This window comes from Fringilla coelebs (genome assembly GCF_963513975.1).
Source record: "Fringilla coelebs genome assembly, chromosome: 1".
Taxonomy (NCBI): domain Eukaryota; kingdom Metazoa; phylum Chordata; class Aves; order Passeriformes; family Fringillidae; genus Fringilla; species Fringilla coelebs.
The window spans coordinates 27,231,966-27,254,300 of NC_140028.1; the positions used below are offsets into that span (position 1 = coordinate 27,231,966).

Sequence of the window (22,335 nt, forward strand, 5' to 3'; positions counted from 1 at the left end):
GGCAGGGAGCCGGGCAGGGCAGGGAGCCGAGCCGAGCCGGACCGGGCCGAGCCACGGCAGACAGCAGAGCCGAGCGGAGCCGAGCGGAGCCGGCCCGCCTACCCCGGGAGGAGGCGGAGGCTGAAGGGGAGGAGGCAGGAGAGGCGGAGGAGGCGGGAGCGGAGGGAGGACACGGGGAGGCGGCTGCTGCTGCTGGGCAGAGAGGAGTCGTTCAGGAGCAGCGCCTGTACTCGGACGCCACATTCCCTCTTTACGGGGCTGGTGGTGAGGATGAGCGAGAGCTGACCCTGCCGCGCCGCCGCCTGTGCTGTGAAGTGTCTGCTCCTCCTCCTCCTTCTCTTCCTCCTCCTCCCCGGCTGTGGGTGAACCTGCGCTACGGGCTCTTCACCGACACGGGGGAGGCTGGTTTGTTTTGTGCATTTGTTTAAGGCAAAGAGAGGGAAAGAGAGGTCTTCCACCCGCTGAAGCACAGTTCACTATGATCGTACTCGCATCCAGCACTGGAAGCCGGTTGGATTTCGTTTCTCAATCCAGGGTGTTTTTCTTGCAAACCTTCATTTGGATTTTATGTGCTACAGTGTGCAAAGCGGAGCAGTATTTCAATGTGGAGGTAAGATCAGCCGGATGCGTGTGCGAGCGTGTGTGCTTCCCCTCTCCCTTCCCTCCCTTCCCTCCCTTCCCTTTTTTTATGTCACTCAAATCAAATCAAATCAAATAGCCAGCCAGCCAGCCATGTCTTCCAGCAGCCAGGGCATACGTCTGTGTAGGCTTTCCTTCCAGCAGCCGGTAGCTAGCTCCCCTCCCCGCGCTGCCCCGCCTGATGGATGCGTTTCAGGCGGAGATCCCGTTATCCCGGCAGCGCGATGCCGGGCGCTGGAGCGCAGCCCGCGGGAGACGGGAAACCCTCACCCGGGCACGGAGGAAACCTGGGGCGCAGTATGTACATGCAGCTCAGGAAAGGTTCGCTGAATGTCTTGGACTTAAGATACCCCCGTATTGCTGAGTTTTCTCAACCTTTTTTGGTTTGGTTCGGGGTTTTATTTTTTGAAGAAGAATGAATGAAAGAGCGTTATGGGGACAGGATGAAGGAAACTTGAGATTTTTGACACGTTTCTTTGTGGTAGAGTATCTGAATAAAAATAAGAGCTTTTTCCCATGTAGACGTAAGAAAAAGAGTTGCCACTAGAAATAGTGAAACAAATGGCACAGAGGTGCAACTACAGCTCGGAAGTTAGGGGGTGTGGAAGACAAGGAAACAGCATTTTTTCCGAGAGAAAATGAAAACTTAAATGTGGGGATACCAAGATGGGGTAAACCCTAAGAGCTTATACTTACAGTGACCATCCATTTCCAGTCACCTTTGTCTACACACCCAGTTTTCCCATTAGGAGTTTTTACATAATGCTTTCACTTAACTAGTGCTTCTTTACTGACTTTTAGCATCTTTGAGTACATTCTTTCCTCCTTTTTCTCTATCCTGTCACTCCATTTGTTCTTCTGTGATCCCTTACTCTACAGCAATGTGATGTGTGTATTTCCTTCTTCTTTTCCTTGTCAATTCAACTTATTGATTTTTCCTGCTATGTCTCTGTAATTTATATCTGCTCTTTTCAAACTCTTATACATAACTGTGGTATTCTGTTAGGTCACTCTGTACCTTCACTGTCTTCTGTCCTGCCAACTCCACTCAAAACTTTCTGGTGCACCCATACACCAGCCTTTTTTGTTTTATACTCTCTTTAGTCTCCTGGGTTCCCATGATTCTTCCTCCTAGAAAAATGAAGTCTGTGTCCCTGTCTCACACATATGCACACTTGCTTATTTTATATCAGCTCTTGTTCTCACTCAGTGACACACATTCGTGCTTCTTTCTCTGACAAGATTGCTCATGCAGATCCTCCTCTGTTACTAGACTGTTTATCTAAAGCTCTTACCTGTATGTCTTCTCCCTCTGTTTCATGCAAGATCACATCAAGTGTATAAAGAACCCACATTTTCTTTCTCTAAGTCTGTTTCCATCCTACTCTTTTCTTCTCTACAGGCAGTTTCCTTTGCAATTCTCTCAGCTTAACAGCACTCATCCATTGATTCTTTCTTCGACTTGCATCTCTCCAGAAAGTATTGTCTTTTTACTCCATCATTAAAATCTCTCCTGATTATAAATCTGAGACTTTTTTCTCTGTCATCTGTGCTCTAGTCACTCATTTGATCCTTATCACAAATGTGCATCTCTGCTCTGTTGGATTGTAAGGTCTTTGGAGCAGGACTCATGTCTTCTCACGTGTTTATCTGGTGTGTACCATGCTCAGGTCTGGAGTACAACTGTGAGACTTCTGCCATATGAATATTAAAACTGCATATTTAAGAGCACACATTGGTCTATTATCTTTCTGCTCATGTCCTCAGCTGCCTTCTTTACTGATGAGCAGGGGCAGGAGTGTGGAAGAGAGGAAGTTGCTCTCTGTATCCTCCCCATGCTTCACAGGCTGGCCCCCTGCAGAGTATAGGGATGAAATTCCAGCGACAGAACTTTCTCCTCCCACAGCAGTCTGCTTTGCTGGCATCTGGCTCTGCTGGAGAGACGGGCGGCAGATGGAGCTAGTGTGGGAAGAGAAAGAGATTGGTTTAGTCAAGTGGAATATGAACAGGAGGCCAGCTCCAGTCAGGAGGAGGTTTTCTGAGGAAAGAAGGGAAACACTTGCATTTTTGCCACCTCTTCCATATGGAAAACAGCACATTTTGAGGGTAAAGGCAATGTCAGGAGCAAGAAACACTGTTGGATAGAATGAAGTGGCATGTATGTGTGATAAGGGCACATATTTCTCCTTTTTGAAGTATGCCATCTTCTGCTCTTCTTTCCAGCCCTGCTGAAAACAAAGAGTGTTATCATATAGCAATTCTTGCAGTCTTTTCACATGTAAGTTATTGAGCCACATGTTGCTGGGAGCCAGAAGAGTGTTCCGGGGGATTGCTGTATTATTTGAGAGTTGTCCTAATATGGGGCTATTTCCTACATCACTGCCTTTGACCGCTGCTAGTGGCCTAAATGAACTTCACATTTGCCCCAGAACAGCCATTGCTGTGTTCACATTGTTTGGATAGTGCTGAAAATTCAATTTTCTTTTTGCTGGGAACAGCAAAAGCTAAAAGCATGGGAAATTTGAGGCAAAGGACTTGGCAACAGCAAGTATGTATTGTGCTGTAAAACTCTGCATGTCAGCACAAGTGCATAAAGCAGTTGTACTTCAGAGTAAATTGTGAAAATGTAACAAAGATTTCTTATGACAATAAGAATAAATATGCAAAGGAGGCTTCAGGAAAGAAGTAGTGTACTTATAGTTGAATGAAATGTCACTGAAAAAATTTGCTTAGGGTGGTTGTAAAGCAGATTTACTTTTCATTCTTTCTTGTCTTTAAATAAAATCCAGATAATACCTGTTGAACATTATAAAATATGGAGATGATTTATTTCCTCTTGTTCTGTCTTGTTTAATTCACTTTCCTGATTGATAAGTAAAATCTGTACAGTCTTGTTGAATTTTTTGGTTTGTTTGTTTCAGTGATGTGAGCCAGGGCAGTTCTTAAGAGAGATACTACTGTAGCTCAAAGACATTAAATAATAATGTTTCCTTTTAAAAGTAAACACAAAGCTGAAATTTACACGCTTGTATGAACATTTCTGTTCCTTGTAATTTGGTTGTGTCTCCATAAAATTTCTTTTGGCCAAAGAACTGAATGGAGGAATTCCTCAAGGTTCCAATGATAGCTGAATTCCTCTCTATCCTGAAATGTATTAATGAATACAGTATCTCATGTAATAGCCACAACAGAATAGGTTGCAGATCATGGAGTATGGTACATGAGAGGGGCACGCTTGCACTTTGTATTGATGAGAGTTTTGTGCTAAAGCTTCATGGGAGAAGTGTATGACTGATAGGTTAAGAAATCATGATGAAATTTAGGAATCACTTAGTCATATATAAAGGAAGGTTCTTAGCATTAATTTTCAAAGTTCATTGATTATCAGTAGCATTTTTGTGAGACTTTGTTTCTGACATCATGACAAAAACTAAGGACTACACTCTTAGCTCCCTCTTTTAGAGCAGAACTGTTGGTCTGAAACAGTAACTTCATTAAGTGTATTACTGAAAGACTATGTCATCAATGTTGAGTTTTGCTGCTATTTTCAACTCTTTCTGTACACTAGCAGGGGGAGATGTCCATCAATGAATGGGATTGAATGGAATAACAGTTACAAAAAGAACATTCCAAATATATGACTGAATCAAACACATAGAGGCTAATTGTCACTAAAAAGTGATAGAGCAAAAAACTGCCTTCTTTCTCCTACTGGGCTCCTCACTATAGTAATAAAATTTTGTGTGGCTCAAATACAACTCCTTTGTGTGTTACTGGGAGTGTCTATAGACACTATCTATATATGCATCTAGTGTGTATTCATATATATATTTGCTTTCCTAAACCAAACAATATTGCACTGTTTGAGCTGGTATTGTTCTGCAAATTTATCTCCTGATGTCATCCATTAGCTTTTGTATGTACTTGAATAATAAGTATGTTTATATTTAATTAACTATTAAATATCCAATATTTAAAAAATGACAACAAATGTTTCCCATTTTGTTATGGGAAAAATGGTTATTGAAACAAAAAATCTTGATCAGAAGACAGGATCAGCATGCATCTAGAATAGGATTGATCTCCGGAACATAAAGCTGCTTACTCTTACTTACATTAGTATCTGCCTAAGCCCTGTCGAGGAAAGTGTTTTTAGAATTGCACCTAGTTTCATTGACTGTATCTGTAATGTGGATAACACTACAGAGAAAGCATGCCTCATCATCTCTCTCCTCAAGCTGGCAGTTATGCTGTTTTCCTCCTTCTATTGCTAAATGTATAGACTTGAATCCCGAGGGACAGTCTTAAAATTACTCCTGTTTTAGTGTGAGCAAATCTTTAAAACAATACAGTCATCTCCCATTTTCAAAAGTGGGGTAATTAAATTGCATGTTGTGGAACAAAACACAGTGGAATCCAAACTTCAGAAAAATAACATCAATTTCCTCCATGGTAATAAGTTTCTGAGAACCCCATTGTTTTCATTGTTAATAAACTTCACAATTAGCCTCCAGCTCCTCCTAAATGATAAGGCATGACCTTTTATTCCATAAGCTCTTAGTCTTTTAGGCTTAAAACCAGACCAGTTTCATTCTTCAGCTGGCATCTGAAAAGGAATAAACATTTGGGAGGGGAATAAATCCTCCAAAGCACCTTTTTACACACTTTTGAACTAGTGGTCTTGGTTGTGAGGTTTATAGGCACATACAATTCTTTTATAGTTCATTAAAATGCAAGCTGAAAACCATGGAAAAGCAATTAATGTGGTTTTGCTATCAATAGTGCCATGTATCCTAACAGGAATTTAGAGGGTTTTCTGCACCATTTTAAGTTACAGTTAGTATGCATGATTCTCAATTACTTAAATTTTGAATTTCATTCTTGCATAGGATATCAATGAAATGAACTGGACTTTCATTAGAACAAGGAGTTCAAACTGAAATTATTGCAAAAATGGAGAGGAGTTACTGAATCAGGTGATGATTAGTGGGTGAAATATTAGTCAAGGAAAACATAGATAGAATGTGGTATATTTCCTGTTTGCTTATTTATGAAATACAGATACAAAGGAAAGCTCCTATAAATATCTCTGGTGAGCAGATATGTCTAGCTGTGGAAAATAGTTGGAAAATTATGTGTCTGATGAAGGCAACAGAATGCTTTTCTCTCAAAGAAAGAAAATACCTACTATAGAATGAACTGGCTCTCATTTGATATGAAGAAACACATGTGAAAAAATACTACTTTGTTGTTAGAGTGCATTTACTACTGTAAAGTGTGAGATTATTTTGTGCTACTGACATTGCAGGGAAGTTCTTGGATTCTGTTGCCTGTATTTTTGCAAAGACAAGTCAGAAAGATGGTGCCTGTTCTTATGGCTTCACTGCTGACATACTATTTTATAGCTTAGGTACAAAACATATTTGTTTATTATTGTAGTTCAACTTGTTTTCCTGTTGTAAATTTTTGTCAGTTTAGAGTTTATGCATCACAGCTGTTAGTGAATCTCAGTTTTACTAAAGAAAAGAAATAAAATGGTTAAAGAGATTTATGTAATCACCTTATGTAGTGCAAGATAAAACTGCAAAAACATGTATTCCTAATGTTTTCTGACATGAGAGCTTACTAAAATAAATACAGTATTTATTGGCCAACCAGTAAACCTTGAACAAGCCCAATTCCATTATTTGGAAGGCATAATGTAAAACTCCTGCATAACCATTCATTGTTTCTTCAAAGTGGATATACTGTGTTTTTTAACTGGTTTAAGATTGATGCTGCTCTTTGTCAGTTTTATTTGAATCCATCTAAAAGGTCAGTGCTTGCTCTAGGCGCCTCAGCTCTGCTTATGCACTCAGCAAGACTGTGTTGTAAGAGTTTATAAAGATAGAATGTGGTATTATATAGATTTTAAAACATTTCAAACTGCATCTGTTTTTAATATTTTAAACTCTGTCTTGTTCTTGTACTTTATGGAATGATCATTTTATGATATTAAACATTGGAGGATTTTGTGTTGATATTGTTTGAAGATCCTTAGGAAATAATGTAACTTTAAAAAAATTATTTTAATTACCCTATTTAAATTGCTTAAATCTCAGCTCTCTATTTCAGATTCCATTTTATTGTCTAACCTTTTTGCCATCCTCAAAATGCACTGTTGACCATAATCTGAAGGAGCAGGTTAAGTCTGTTTAATTTGTTATCTGTGATATGTCAAATGACAGATTTGGTTTCATTCTCTATGAGGAAGGCCAGGATTAGTGCTGCAAACATGATTTTAGCTGGCACTGAAATGGATTTGAAAAATAATTATGATTAGAGCTTTATCCTTTAAAGAGAGGTCATGCTATTTGGAACCTTTATTTATTGGTTGCCTGGCAACTGTTCATTCATGTTCCTGCTTATCATCATTCATTGTAAGCATCTTGCTGTACACTAAGAGCAATTAAGTGGCAACACTTTATTTCTGTGATGAATTAAATTTGACATAAATTACAGATGAAGAAAAAAATATTTCTGTAGTTTTACTTATTAACCAAAACTGTTGTTACAATATTTCTTTGCTTATTAACATCTGGTTTATACCAGCTGAGGAGTTCAGCTGTAATAATAATGTTTCTAGCATACCTTTTGAGGTATTACAGCATATAATTGACTTAGGGGCTTGTTCAGGTATTTTTGCCATGTTTAGAAACTCCTATTAATTTCAAAATCAAGGCTTCGGGGTGCTAGGAAACTTACGTCCCGTTGATTTCAGAGCTTAATATTAGGCAATCCAATCTCAAGTATTGAAGATTGAAGCTTGAATCCAGTCATTGGGAAAGGGATTTCACATTCTAGAGTTAAAACTGCTGTGCTAGGAGATGTGCAGGTGGAGCAATAAGAAGAACATTAAAGTCACTTGATGCTTTCTCTCTGTAGAACAACAGCAGTTTTTATTACATGTTGAAAAAAAACATAAAGCATATTATTCAACAATTGCTTTGTGATTGTGGATGAAAATATTTTGCTCTCTTTATTAATTCATTATGAATCATTTCAGGATTGACCCTTGAGTGGAATAGCAGTGTAGAATGAGACTGTCGGGTTATGGAGTATTTGTAAATGTCTTTGTAAAGATTATTGAAAAAAATTCCTTATGTCTGCATTTTAAAAAGAGCATCTACACTCTGCGGCCAGGGTGGAAGTAGATTTATGTTTCTGCTGCTACCACTTGGTAGGATTGCCTCTATTCTGGTTGGCTCAGTGCTTTGGAAAAGAGGCCATCTCTATTCACATGGATGATAAGAATGTTATCAGCAGTAGTCAGCATGGGTTTACTAAGGGTAAATCATGCTTGACCAACCTTATTGCCTTCTATGATGATACAACTGCCTGGACAGATGAGGGGGAGAGCAGTAGATATTGTCTACCTTGACTTCAACAAGGCTTTCAAAGCTGTCTCACTCAACATCCTCGCAGGCAGACTCGGGAAGTGTGGACTGTGTGAGTGGACAGAGAGGTCGTTTGAGAACTGGCTGAACAGCAGATCCCAGAGGGCTGTAATCAGTGGCACAGGGTCTGGCTGGAGGCCTGTCACTGGTGATGTCCCCCACGGTTCAGTACTTGTCTCAGTATTGTTTGACTTTTCATCAATAACTTGAACGAAGGGGCAGAGGCCTCCTCAGGAAGTTCTGTGATGATGCAAAGCTGGGAGGTGAGGTCGATACCCCAGAGGGCTGAGAGCCCTTCAGAAGGACCCTGACAGGCTGGAGAGATGGGCAGAGAAGAACCATCTGAAATTCAACAAAGGTGACTGCAGGGTCCTTCATCTGGAGAGGAACAACCCCATGGACCAGTACAGTCTGGGGATGACCTGCTGGAAAACAGCTCTGCGGAGAAGAACCTGGGAGTCCTGGGGGACAACAAGCCATCCATGAGCCAGAAGTGTGTCCTTGTGGCTGAGACAACTGTATCCTGGGGTGCCAGGCAGAGAATTGCCAGCAGGTTGAGGGAGGTGATATTGTTTCTCTACTCAGCCCTTGTGAGGCCACATCTGGAGAAGTGTGTCCAGTTCTGGCCTCCTCAGTACAAGAATATCTTTCCTACAAGGACAGGCTGAGGGATCTGGGCCTTTTCAGCCTTGAGAAGAGATGACTGAGAGGGAATCCCATCAATGTCTATCAGTATCTGAAGGGAGGGTGTCAAGAGGATGGAGCCAGGCTCTGCTCAGGGGTGCTGAACAATAGTACAAGAGGCAATGGGCAGAAACTGCAACACAGGAAATTCCATGTGAATATGAGGAGGAACTTTACTCACACTGGAACAGCATATGGAGTCTCCCTCACTGGAGATATTCAGGAACCATCTGGATACAATCCGGTGCCATGTGCTCTGGGATGACCCTGCTTGAGCAGGGAGGTTGGACCAGATGACCCGCTGTGGTACCTTCTAACCTGACCCATTCTGTGATTATGTGGAAAAAATGTTCCTCTGTGACTGATGCCCTCTTCTTTGAGCTTTTGATAGTATTAACTCACAAGTATCATGACACAGTTAGGGGGAAAAAAGTAACTGCTGTAAGACAAATCTATATCAATTTTCATCATATTTTCCCGCTCATGACATATTTGTAATTCATGAAGATTGTGTTGTGTGTTTTTCTCTTTTACAAAACAGTTGAACTGGTTTCAAAGCTGTATAGATATCGGGGAAAAAAATGCTAACCTCAGAAAATCCCGTCTTTAGTATTTTTTTCTCATTATGTTATGGGAAAGAATTTATTTTATTTCATTGGTACTGTTCATTTTTTGCTGGGATGTAATCACAAATTCACTTACAGATGTGAAATAGATGTTGGCAAGGGGGGCAAGGGGAAGACTTAATTTCTTAGAAAATTACCAGCTGAAAGGCAGAAAGAAAATTATCAATTTCTTTGAAACATAGATAGTAAAACAGAAAAACAAGCCTCCCTTTCAATGGGGAGGAAGTTACTGTATTTAAATGTATTGGCGGATATTTACAAAGTGTACAACAGAGGAAATTGCTTTCTTTTTGTATGGCATGGGGATCTGAAGGTGATGATCCTGTCACATTTTTACCTCAGACATTGGTTGTGTGATGCTCTTCTAGGAAATTGCTTTGACCCACTGTCTTTGCAGAGAAATTGACAGATTTTATCTGTCTGTGTTGTGGTTTGTGTTTAATTGCAAGTGAAAGAAATGATCTTTCATGCAATAAAATGTATTACTATTATTATGAGAAGTAATAGAAATATACTGTTAACGGTACTGAATGAATTTGGTCTAGGCATGTGAGGCTTTTTTTTTTTTTTTGTTTTTGCTCTCATTGCTTCTATGTATTTAGAAAAATGAAATAATTAAAAAAACCTCAAACCAACCCAGGAGAGTGTTCCAGTGTTTGGTTTTTCTTGTTGCTTATGAAGTGCTGAGCTCTGATACTTCTATCCTTCATTACTTGTACATGAAATGCCATCTTTGGAAAGGTCTTTATTATATTTTTCTCTATTGCATGTGTTTTCAAATATGTAGGGAAAAGGGTGTGATGTAACTGAGGCATTTTGCTGGGGGAGCTGAAGATCCAGGTTGTGTGTCCAGTTCCATTATGATGGATCCTGCAGTTTATCCGTCTTTGTAACCTAGCTTGCACAAGTGTCATTGAACTAAGTGAAGAGTGTTTCCAGGCTACATATCAAGAGCAATAGAAGAAAAGCAGTGTAAAAGAGCCAGGAATATATCTTCATCATTTCTTTATCTTGGGACTGTTTCACTTTTTTTTCATAAAGTGTAGTAGAGGGGTATCATAACATATAAATACAGCATTTCAATTTAATAATCTATATAATGGTTCTAGAAGTGATTGTGTTCAAAAGAAAGTTCCAGAGCAGAAAAGATGAAAGTCATGTCTATATAACAGTTTGAACATTGGTTTTGATTTTTTGTGGTTGTTTTTTTTTTAGTGTTTTTTAGGTTTTGTTTTTTTGTTTGTTGTTTGTTTGGTTTGGTCTTTTAAAATATGAGTACCAAAACTTGGTAGACCACACTGTTAGGATTAGGTGGAGGATGTCATTAAATAACTGAAGATAAAGAGCATCACAGTCTCTTTCAGAATGAAAGTTTGAATAAGATTTTTTTTGTAACCCAAACATACTCAAAGTGGTTTTAAATAAATTTAGAAGTCTTAACAAATAAATCAATTTTGGATCAGAATGTAAATACCAAAGAATGCGCAATTAAAAATTGTTCTGTTTTTGAGTGAATGTACTCTTAAACAAGTAAATTGTTCCACAAACATTCATGTTTCCTTTTCATCACAATACCTAAGCTCCTCCTTTTGTATTTGAGTATTTGTGGATTTTTATGACATACAATAAAAATGCACTGCTCCATGCCTTTAATGTTTTATATTGGGCACCACTAACAGGCATCCATACTGCTCACATACCCCTGGATGTTAAGAAATTAATGGGGAGAGGGTAAGATAAATAAGATTTGCTGTGATGATATGTTAAGTATGATAGAAATGGAGACTAAATATTTTTCATCAAGGTTCCTGTACTCTCTGTTCACCTTATGACTGTTTCAGAGTGACTTGGAGTATTTTTCTGAACTCTCCTGTTGGTATTGACCAGAAGCATGATAAAGTTGCTCACATGTGGGTATCAAGGGCCTCTTAAAGTGCCCTTGGCCAAGATGTGCACAAGGCTGGCAGAAATAACACGGGACCAACAAAAGTTTCCTCTTTAAGCTAGCACAGGAAGCCAGTCTCTGTGTTCTAAGTCAGCTCATATGACTCTAGACACTTCTATTTAGGTAACTGAAACCTGTTTCTAGTTTTAAATGATGCTGGGCTCCCCAGGGTAGACAATGGCATTCCAATATCGTGATTTGGGGTTGAATCCCTTCCCTCTGCAGTGGTAGGATTCATTGCGCTGGTGCTGTTTAGGCCCTGTGGTATGACTTGCTTGGTGCCTAGATACTGTTCCAGAAAATCATGGGCCTCCTAAAAAATCCAGTGATGTATCTCCCATCCCCTGGATGTAATGTAGTTAATGTAGTTCATCTCTAGATCACACCAGACACCTATACTCGTGACAAAACCAAGAATAGAATTCCATCCTTATGTCACTACAGTTTTTACCCTGTCACTTTGATGCTCTGCACACGATTAAATAGATTCATCCCTTAGTGTAAAAGGTTAACACTACCTCACATCTAAGGATCTCACGTATTCTAAGTATTTAGTTAGGGATTTAAAGAACACATTTCTGTACTGTAACAAGGCAGTTTTGCCTTCAGCTGTAATGAGATTGGGCCTGACCTGTTCAAATCCATGTAAAGCACGTTACCTAACTCAGAGCAAACACTTATGGCAGGTTGTATAAATTTACTGCTTTTTTTTTGACTGTTATTTCGTGCGTTACCTTAAATGGTTTTAATGGCTTTCTGTCTTAAACTTACAAACATCCTAACAGCTTGAGGGGAGAAAACAGAATGTTAAGCATTTTTATAAAAAGCAAGTAAGCATTTTTATAAAAAGCAAGTAATAAGAAAATATATTTTATAAGAATAAGCTCACTAAGTGTCTATTGCCTGATAGACAATCCCCAAGAAGATAAAAATGAAAATTACATTTTAATAATTTTTTTGGCTAAGAGCTCTTGGCCTTTAAGAAAAATTATCTTGTTTTCAAGTACTTTTGTTATGTAAAGCAAAATGGGGATTAAGTCAACCAAAGTTTACATTTCTATGTTAATACCAGAATTCAGATCTCATCATAGGCAGGTATGAAATTTCATTGATTTATTTATACCACTTGCTTTAGGTCTTCAAAACGATAATTTTAACTCTGTCAGATTAAGGGTGTAACTGACCAGCTTGTATTTGTAAATTTGCTTATTTCATTTTTAAATCCAAAATTTGAAATACTTGAGTATGTTACCTGATATACTATTTAAATGAGCTTTCTGCTATCATGTAATTAGAGAGAGACTAGATCTGCTGTGGATTTTTAAGTCTGCCTTTGTGAAGAAAGAGTGACATATCTGCTATCTTTTAATCCAGAAGAGCTTCCTTTGTAATATATAGCTCTACTCTTGTTTGGCACTCACAGGCTCATTTAGAGATAAGACAGTATTTTAGATCCTTTGTGAATAATTCCATCATTTCTCCTGACTGTTGAGAGAATTTAGTCTTTTTCCCAGCAGTCAGATATAGTTATTGTTGTTCTTAGATTAGTTGCTTAGATGCCATTTCCAAGATGCCAAGATATTAGAGAATTTTTCTATATACGAGATCTTCCTGTGGAGGTGATGTCAATTTAATTTGGACCAAAAGTTTTGGGTTCTATAGAAGTATATTCTTTCTCTAACTTTGCTCAAAATAAAAATTCTGTTTCATTAAAAGTTGGGGGGTTTTAATGTCTTTATGAATATTTGCTTCCTTATCTAAATTTTCAGCACCAGAAGAAATGATTCTTAAGGTGAAATTAAGCTTTTAAAATATTGGAACAATATATTCTGTGATGTTTTGTAAAAGTTACAAGTGATAACAGACAGGGGAGCCTAAAGCAATTACTGCTTTTCTCATGTCCTGTTTCCAGTAATACAATAGAGAAGTTCATCATGCCTGTTAGCTTTATCCTGATAGCTAGAAAAGGAAAAAGGGACTTTTAACTTTAAATGTCCTGCAGTCTGAGGGTTTTATAGGTTTAAACTTGTTTTTAGAAATAAAATAGCTAAAAGTGTGGTTGAAAGTTGTGTAATGGTGTTTGTTAAAGTAACTCATGAAAAAAAAAGGTTACTTTTTTAAATTTGAAACAAAGAATTCATAGAATTGCTGAAAGAAGTAAAGAGCCTTTAGAGTTACATAGAAATGGAGAATATAATTTTCCTTTATGCTTTCTTTTTTTTGGAGCTCATATACTACCTATGTTTCAGTTATATGAAGAAACTAGAGACAGGAATAAAGAGAATCCACCCATATTAAATTATTTTCTTTTTTGTAAGTGTTATTTGTTTACTTGTGTACTTAGCAGCCTGGTAAAATACCTGGTCTTCATTGGGAAACTTAGATGAGACTAACTTCATGGAATTGTTGAGATTGTGCCATTAATTTCATTGCATCCAAGGTTTTACTCCAAGCAATTTGAAAAGTACTGAATTACTAAACATTTTAAATTATTAATTTAAAATTAATTATATCATAGAATCACAGAATTATTTGGGTTGGAATGGACTTTTATGATTGTCTAGTTCCATCCCCTCCTGCCATGAGCAGGGACACCTTCCACTAGACCAGGCTACTCAAAGTCATCCAGCCTCGCCTTGGAAGGTTTCAGGAATGGGGCATCCACAACTCTCAGCAAACTCTGCCAGTCTCTCACTACCATTTTTCACCACAAAAAAATTTCTCCCTGACGTCTAATTTAAACCTGCCCTCTTTCATTTGGAAGTCTTTGTCCTGTCACTACATACTTTTCTCAAAAGCCCCTCTCCAGATTTCTTGTAGGCCCCTGTATGTATCAGAATGCTGCTAGAAGGTCCCTGAAGCCTTCTCTTCTCCATGTTGGGAATTTATATAAAAATATTATAATATATATTTATAATGAATGTTTATTAAATATTTAAGATAAATATTGGTGTGAAAATCCATAGACTTAACCTATATTAAGGGATGAAATTAGTACAAAAAGAAATGGAGATGCACTATCTACACATAAGCCAAATCTTGTAGTTTGAAGAAAGTTTCAAATCATTAGAGGGGTGTTATTCTTGAAGCACTTTTTGAAAAGAACAGTAGTGGGGTCATTCAGAGAAGAAAAAGTTAACTTGAGATGGAATCTAACTATTTGGTGTGGGGCCTTACAATGTATAACCTTACTCATCAGCAATAATGGACTGGATTCCTTCCTTGTTCTATACTCTGTCTAACAGTAATTTTCTCCTTCAGAGAGGCTGATGGCTCTACTGGCAGCCATTCACTGTAAAGTTTATTCTTCTGCATTGGTGTATCTACCTTAAGAACCCTATAGCTGTTATATTAGACCAAAAATATGGGCTATATTGCATCAATACGATTTCCTGGTTTGTTGCTTTTTGTCATTTACGCTTTTCAGTCACTGTGTGTGAAAGTGTCTTTTTTCCAACAACATTTAAGTTAATGCTGAAAATTGTAAATAATGCCCACAGAATCAACCATACTCATTTGAAAATCATAAAAAAAGACTTTTAGAATATTTTTGGTTGTCTTCTTTTTGAGCTCTTGGGTTCACTTCTTTTTGTTTTTTCTTTTTGAAACAAGAATGAGAAATTCGCAGTAAAAGAGGAAACAATATTTTCATTTTATACAGTAAGCCAAGTCTTCAAGAAGCTTTACAACAGTTTAACATAAAAGCTGTCTAACACTAACCACACTGCTTTCTTCATACCTCTTTTCAGTTTTGATTGTGTTCAAAATTGTATTTGCTGCTATTTTTGCTCCTGTTAAAACCTGCCACTTCATAAGGTCAAAGTACTTCTAACTGCTGACAAACACTGTTTTTCATTATATGGTGACTGTAAGCATTACACAATTTGCATAACACCTTTAAACTATTTTACAGTAGCTAACTGGCTGACCTTGTGCATCACTATGGCAGGAAATGCCTGTTTGATTCTAGGACTTAGATGCTAATTTTTTGTAGCTGCAGGGATTGGGTAGTTCTCCAAAATTTAGCTTTTATTTTTATAGGTGTCACAGCTTCTCCAGTAGGAATAGGAAAACACAGATATTACTGCTTTTAAACTGTGTGACTTTGTACTCTTGATTTGGTATTTTGTAGCATCTATGAGAGACAAAAATAGGGTTGTAAGTGAGGTAGGACCAGTGTTGCAGAGGTTTAGGATTAGACCTTCAAAAGCATCATATCAAAGTACCAGTATCAGTAGTGACCTGTACTTTTAGTCATAAACTAACATTAATTTTTGAACTAAGGAGTTTAATATAGATACTAGTATTTAAATAATACAAATTATTTTTTAGATAATTATTTAGATAATATAAATTCTCCGTTCTGTTGTGTAGTCTGGTCCTTTTTATTTTGTTGTTTTATTTTATTTCACTCTGATTGAGATATATGAAATTTAACAAGACAGGACTGCTTAGTACTGCTAAGTAGCTGACTGCTTAGGTAATATTTTCACGAGAAAAATGCATTGATTGATACATAGTCAATGAATATTGGTTGAAGGGAGGATGACACAACACTATGGACAGTTGACTGCCAACAATATAAACTGAAACTTAAAAATTACCATACTGATTGAATTCATGTCATGAATCAGGAGTTGAAAGTGAGAGGATGGCCTCTGGAAAACCTGCCGATAGGGATTCTACTTGTTCAAGAGTGCAGATGGGGAATTTAACATTATTTTAACCACATATATTTTAGTAGAGGGTATTTTAAATCAGCCACCTCATTTCTGTCCTACAATTAAGAAAACATTTCTTGGGTAGAAAGGAGACAGCAATGAATTTCAAAAAGATAAAGAGAAACAGACTGTAATATGTCAGAAAAGCAGTGGATAGTGTGTCTTTCACTTTTGAAAAAGCAGAAGAGGTAATGCAAAGGGGCATTGCACTTTGATTGTATTAATTGGGTCAGATTCAGCTCTTTAGCTGTAGTCCCACAAAGGATCTCTCTGAGTATAGGAGCACCCAAGTGTGGAGGTGAAAGAACAGAATCAGCTGAAGCAGAAACATTCTTGCCTCAGATCATGACTGACACGGCTGGCTCAAGTGAAACATTTCCCTGCAGTTGGTATGTTTGCACCACAAATTCCATTAGACTGTAGATTGTGGATAGTGCAAATGCTACGTTGTCACCTCACTGTATCTTTAGGTAAAGTCTCGAAGTAGATGAAATTTTGCTGGAAAATGTGTTACCCTTTATTGGAAAATCAAAGGCGCTTTGGGGCCTGTGGATAGTTGTATGCTGATGACACAATTCATATCTGGGATTTGATTCAGGAAAAAGAAGAAACTAATTCCTGGACTCTCCTCTGCTGAACATGAGGTAAGTCAAGAGAGTTTTCCAAGGCTCATCACTGTTTGGTGCTTCCCAAGACTGTCAAGGAAGAATGCTGCTGAGAATTGATCTGTTCTATATTTTTTGGGAACTGAGCTGGGATTTTCAACTTGTTTCATGTGCTAGCAGCCCTCTGAACTCCTGCAGTAGCAATGGTGTAGCAATATTAGCCTTTTAGACCACATTCAGAGTAGTGCTTAGAGTCTTCCTCTGCTTTATTCCTTTCTATTTCTCTTTATAAACCTCAGCCTGGGACACAGCAGAGGACTTTAGCCTTGATCTGGTAAAGCATGCTGTTGAGAACTGTGTTTAGGAAGGCTAGAACCAGTCAGGATCTTGAAAGGAGAAAGCCCAGAGTGGCTTTTTGTCATTGATACTGTTTGCTTGCTCTGATAGCCTGTGAAATACTGCCTTCAGTATAAACTGTGTAAACAAAATCAAGCTATTGATACCTACTGGGCTTATTACTCCTACACAAGTCAAATGTTTTCTCTTGATCTGACACCCTCCATTCTGGTTTTGAAAGACACTTCTTAATCTCTGTGAACAACTTTTCTAATGTCTGACCTTGTAGGTGAAACTGCTGTGTGATGTAGCATTAACTGATTTGAAATTGATATAAACAAAATGTTAATAGTGTAAAATTTTTCTCTGTCATATCAGCAATACAAACAGTGTTGCTGGTTTTGTTTTTGTTTTGTTCTCAATGAATTGAAGTTAATCTGGCGGTTCTATGCTGCATAGAATTTTAAAGTTTATACATAGGGCTGTATGAAGTATTTACAATTTCTGTTCTAAAAGTGAACTCAGAGTTACTGGATTGCACTTCTTCAGATCCTCACTTGTTCTTTATGTAAATACAGTTATTACCATATAATTTATATTATATGGTTCTTTCTCTCTGCTTTTTAACATAATTTCTTTATTCTAAGCAGAAGAAAGGATATTGAAAATACAGTGAGACTAGCAACAATGAAATCCCTACAGTGAAATTGTGTCCTGACTGAAAACAACAGGAATTTTACTATGACCTCTGTGTGCCTGTGGTTTAACCTGGAACGCTTCTCTTACAAAGCCTTCAGTTCAAGTGTGAGGGGTAATGTCTGAAGCTGTGAATCCCCTGTGACCAGCTAGAGTGCTTCATGTTACTTAGCTCTGTGCTCCCAGGATCAGTTCTTACTAATCCTTATCAGTGGTGCAGCTTGAACGCTGCAGACTATGGGGTAGCTGTAATTCAGGGGAGTATTTCTTGCAGGATGGTAACATGGCTGATGATTTTCCAGAAATGTTTCAAGTGTGCTTGGCAAAGTTACCTTCAGATTTTTAAGACTATTTTATTTTATTTTATTTTATTTTATTTTATTTTATTTTATTATTTTATTTTATTTTGAAAATGTTAAAATGCAAAAACATATCAAGTGAGGCAACACAAGTATTTGAGATGGGGAAACCTGATTAAGAATCCTTTCAATAAAGTGTCTAGAAATTTTTATGGTAGTGTCTAAATTTAAGCCACTTACAAATGAGGCATATTGTTATCAATATGTTTAACTCATCTATATCCACCAGGTAGATATATACCAGATCACTAGAAATATTTTTCACAGAATTCACAGTGTGACTAGGTTGGAAGAGACCTTCAACATCATCAAGTCCAACCAATGCCCTAATGCCTCAACTAAACCATGGCACCAAGTACCACATCCAATCTTTTTTTAAACATCCAGGGATGGTGACTCCACCACGTCCCTGGGCAGGCCATTCCAGTACTTTATCACTCTTTCCATAAAAAACTTTTTCATAATATCCAACCTGTATTTCCCTTGATGCAGCTTGTGCTGAAATACAGACTGTGTCCCTGTATTTCATCATTATATAAATGAGAACATGGTTTCTGCATCAACGTGAAATTATTCTCTCTTAAATTTGTTTATTGTGATCTGAATAATCACCAGTGGAACAAGGCATAAATGTTGTTACTTTGACCTAACCTTTTTGCTTGAGCTGCTCCTGGGACAAATTATTTGTTGTTGTTTCCATGTGGATGAGGAGAGTTTGAGATGATTGCGCCAGTGCCACTTCAATGGCGTTAGCAGTGTTACTGCTTCTTTCTTAAGCCAAGGACCAAATTAGTGTTTCTTTTAAAATATATGAGATACTCATGCCACTATAGTGATGTATACTCTGGGATGCAGTTTGTGATATGCAAGGGGTATCTGTCCTACAGTACAGAGTAAAACACTGATATCCTGATAGTTATTGATTCTACCTGCTGTGCCTGATACTTGATTGGGCTCCCAATAGCAATCATACACTTCTATGCCTAACCCCAAAATCCTCATATCCAAAGACAGAAAAGTAATGTGTGCATGAGTAGATCCAAACCTACATCACTTTACTCTTTTTGGACAGAGATCTAGTGGAGATCCTTTCTGAACTATAAAATCTGTTTTGCTGTATTTCATTTTGCTAGTCAGCCTCACATTGTGTTAAGCAATTGTCTTAGCTTACCCTGAGGAAGCAGCTGAGCCCTACACATCTCACTTTTCCCACAGTAGGATAGAGCAGAGAATTGAAAGGGTGAAAATGAGAAAAATTGTGGGTTTGGGTAAAGGCAGTTGTAGAGGTAAAGCAAAAGCTGTGCAAATGAGAAGAGCTAAGAGGGTATTCTCCCCTTCCCATGGTTTAGCCATGCCCAGGAATGCTAGGCTCCATCTTGCATAACAGCGACTTGGGAACTTGCTACAATCCTGAGTGTCCCCCTGTACCTTCTTCTTCTCCCAGCTTTATATGCTGAATATAACACTAAATGGCATGGAATATCTCTGTGATCAGTTGGGGTCAGATGTCCTTTCTGCATCCTGTATTTTTGTATTATTGCATATAAATGTGCCATTGTTCCAAATGCTTGACAAATGTCATCAAACTAATTCTTGTAACAGTAATAATGCTGAGTAAAAGTATTATCTCTGCACTTTCTGTAGCATTTTACAGGGCATTTATGAAACCTTGTATATATATATATATGTTGAAAAATGTTAGTCATTGTTCCAGACACTCTTTCAATCACTCTGTCACAGTCCCATAGTTCTTTCTAAGACTCCAGTCTGTACCACTTCTACATTCTAGATGTGATCCTTCTGTTAAAATACCCCATTTGACGAATGCCCACCATCCCAGTGATTTCTATGGATCTATCACATGCCATAGAAGTTACTATGGTGTGGTGGTAAAGTTGTTATCATGGTGGTAAATCATGTTATGGATCCAAAAGTTCTTGCTTCAGGAGGCTTCCTGAAGTTCAGGTTCAGTGAGGTGTTTTTTAAGGTGATCTTTGTGTCAAAAGCAAGCCACAATACACCATGCTTGATGCCAATACATATTTACTATTCTAGCCTTGGGAAACTGCAGCAGACCTTTGACAAAAGTATGCCCTCGCTGTCCCAAATAGGATTTTTCTTATATGCTTTTATTAGTCTGTCATAGGTATATATGTAAGGAAACTGATGTCATTTAATCTGCCCGAACCTTGCTACAAGAGACAGACCCAGACATCGTGATTTATATCTTCGGAAGAACAGTGTCAGACCACAGTGTCACACATTCTTCTCTTAATGACCTTTAAAATCCTGTGTATACTAGCACATAAGCCACTCTGTCTGCAAGGGTTACACAGGGTAAAAAGAAATAGGGATCAAATAACTAACATCAGAGTGTTTAAGAGATGCTAAAGGAACCTGGAGATGGAAAGAGACCCAAGCAACCATAAAGAAAGGAGAAAATTGCCTCCCTCTGTTTAAAGAGGTGGCTTCCTCTGACAGAGTAAGCTTGTGAATTCTACCTCATCTTTCCTTTCTCCTGAAAGGATAAAGAAGAAAGAAGTAATTGCTCTGGGACAAGGTGAACATTAATACACCTCATCTAAATAACTATTTATTTGCCCTCTTCTATGTTAAAAGAATCCTGAGGTCTGTAAATGACATTTAGATCTGCTGTAGGACTCATGCCCAGAGAAGTTTGGAAGAGCAGACCAGTAGCTGAAAACTGTCTGAAGAACCCATTTTCTATGTCTTCTGTGTCCCACATGATCATGATAACATAAGACGAAGCTGTATGTCATGAAATGTGATTTTTCTGTGTTCCCTTTGTTTCTTTGAGATATACCCTCAGCAGTCACTGAATCCATCTGTTACAACTTTTTCTAGGAAATTTTCATGCTAATTGTTCTTTCTGTGTCTTTCCCCAAGTCCACTTACGCTAAAGGAAAAAGATGTTGTAAAGGAAAAATGTGTCAAGAATTTATGCTATATCTTTGCACATTTTTGAAATAAATTAGGCTGTTAAATATTTTTTCCTTTTTACAAGCAACAGTTTTTTAAAAAGAGATTTACTAACATAAGTAACTGCAAGGATTTACAAGGGTGTAAGTGCAAAATTCCTGGGACAATAGATAAATTTAAGGCAGGTGAATAGCAGTCTTTTTTTTTTCTTTTTGCAAGCTGTGCATGTTCAGGAGGGGATAAAAGGCCTGACTCTGTAATAGATTCCCTCAGTTGGTTACAGCAGGGTGCTGATAACCCCAATGTTGGGGGTTCCATCCCCATACAGGCCATTCACTTAAGAGTTGGATTTAATGATCTTTGTGGGTCTCTTCCAACTCAGAATATTCTGTGACTCAAAATTAAATCTCTTCTAGTCCATTTAGATCAGTGTGGGCATCAAAATCATCAGCACATTTCCTCAGCTGTCCAACACTTGCTGGTGTTTGTGTTACCATATCTGGGTTTTTTACACATTCATAATGAGGTCTTCAGATCCATGATAACCAGGCTGTTCTGTGTGCAGCCTTGGAAGCAAACCAGACCTGTCAAAGCCGATGGAAAATAAATGTAATGGCCAGCTGGCTTAGAAAGCTGCAGTTAGATCATCAAGAAGGAAAACTCCCCTCAGAGGTCTTCTCTCCTCCTGAAGTGGCCTTTGGTGTTCCAGCAACAGATCATTCTATCCCTATCTGAGCTGCAAGGCTTTAAACTTAGGGGTTTTCAAGCATTTCATAATTGAGCAAAGGGACTATACTTGTTTTATTTTTCTGTCTGAAGGGTGTCAGAACATCAGCAGAGATTTTTTTGTGATTTAACATGCTCTTTCTAGACAAGGGAAATCTTGATTTTGGTGTGATGAAATAGTGATAAGATATCCCACGTGCCTTCTGCCCAGAAAATATGTGATGACAAGAGTCAGTTTTCTGAATTGTTTTATGCCAATATATTACTCTGAAAAAAAAAATCTTCTCTGTAATGTGAAAAAGTATTTTTTAAAACTCTTTTGCATCCCTAATAGTTAGATAGCAAAGACAAAGTGAATTTGTTGATAGGGTGGGTTTGGGTGGGTGGACTGAGATGGTTCTGAAATCAGGGGTTGCCTGACTTTTATCTCCTCAATTGTTTTTCAGAAACTGCACTAATTTCCAATTTTTATCTATCAGCCTTACCTCAGTAGAATCTGGTCTCAAATTCTGTGTGGCTTACATACACGTAATTGCCAGAGGAAGCACTGTTGCAAAATGTAGAAGAACTTCTCTTCATGAACTTAATTTTGTACATGGAGAATCTCTGTAGGAATACTGCA

At 38.0% G+C, this 22,335-nt stretch overlaps 1 protein-coding gene across 1 annotated transcript in view; it reads left to right on the top strand.

Annotated features, from left to right (window-relative positions):
- Positions 1-478: 478 nt before the first annotated feature.
- The window catches only part of MMP16 (matrix metallopeptidase 16), a gene marked incomplete at both ends in the record, with an annotated part of 163,000 nt that continues 141,143 nt past the window's right edge, over positions 479-22,335 (top strand). The window contains one exon of the mRNA XM_084213146.1: positions 479-610. Coding sequence (XP_084069272.1) covers positions 479-610 — 132 coding nt within the window. The remainder of the gene's footprint in view (positions 611-22,335) is intronic.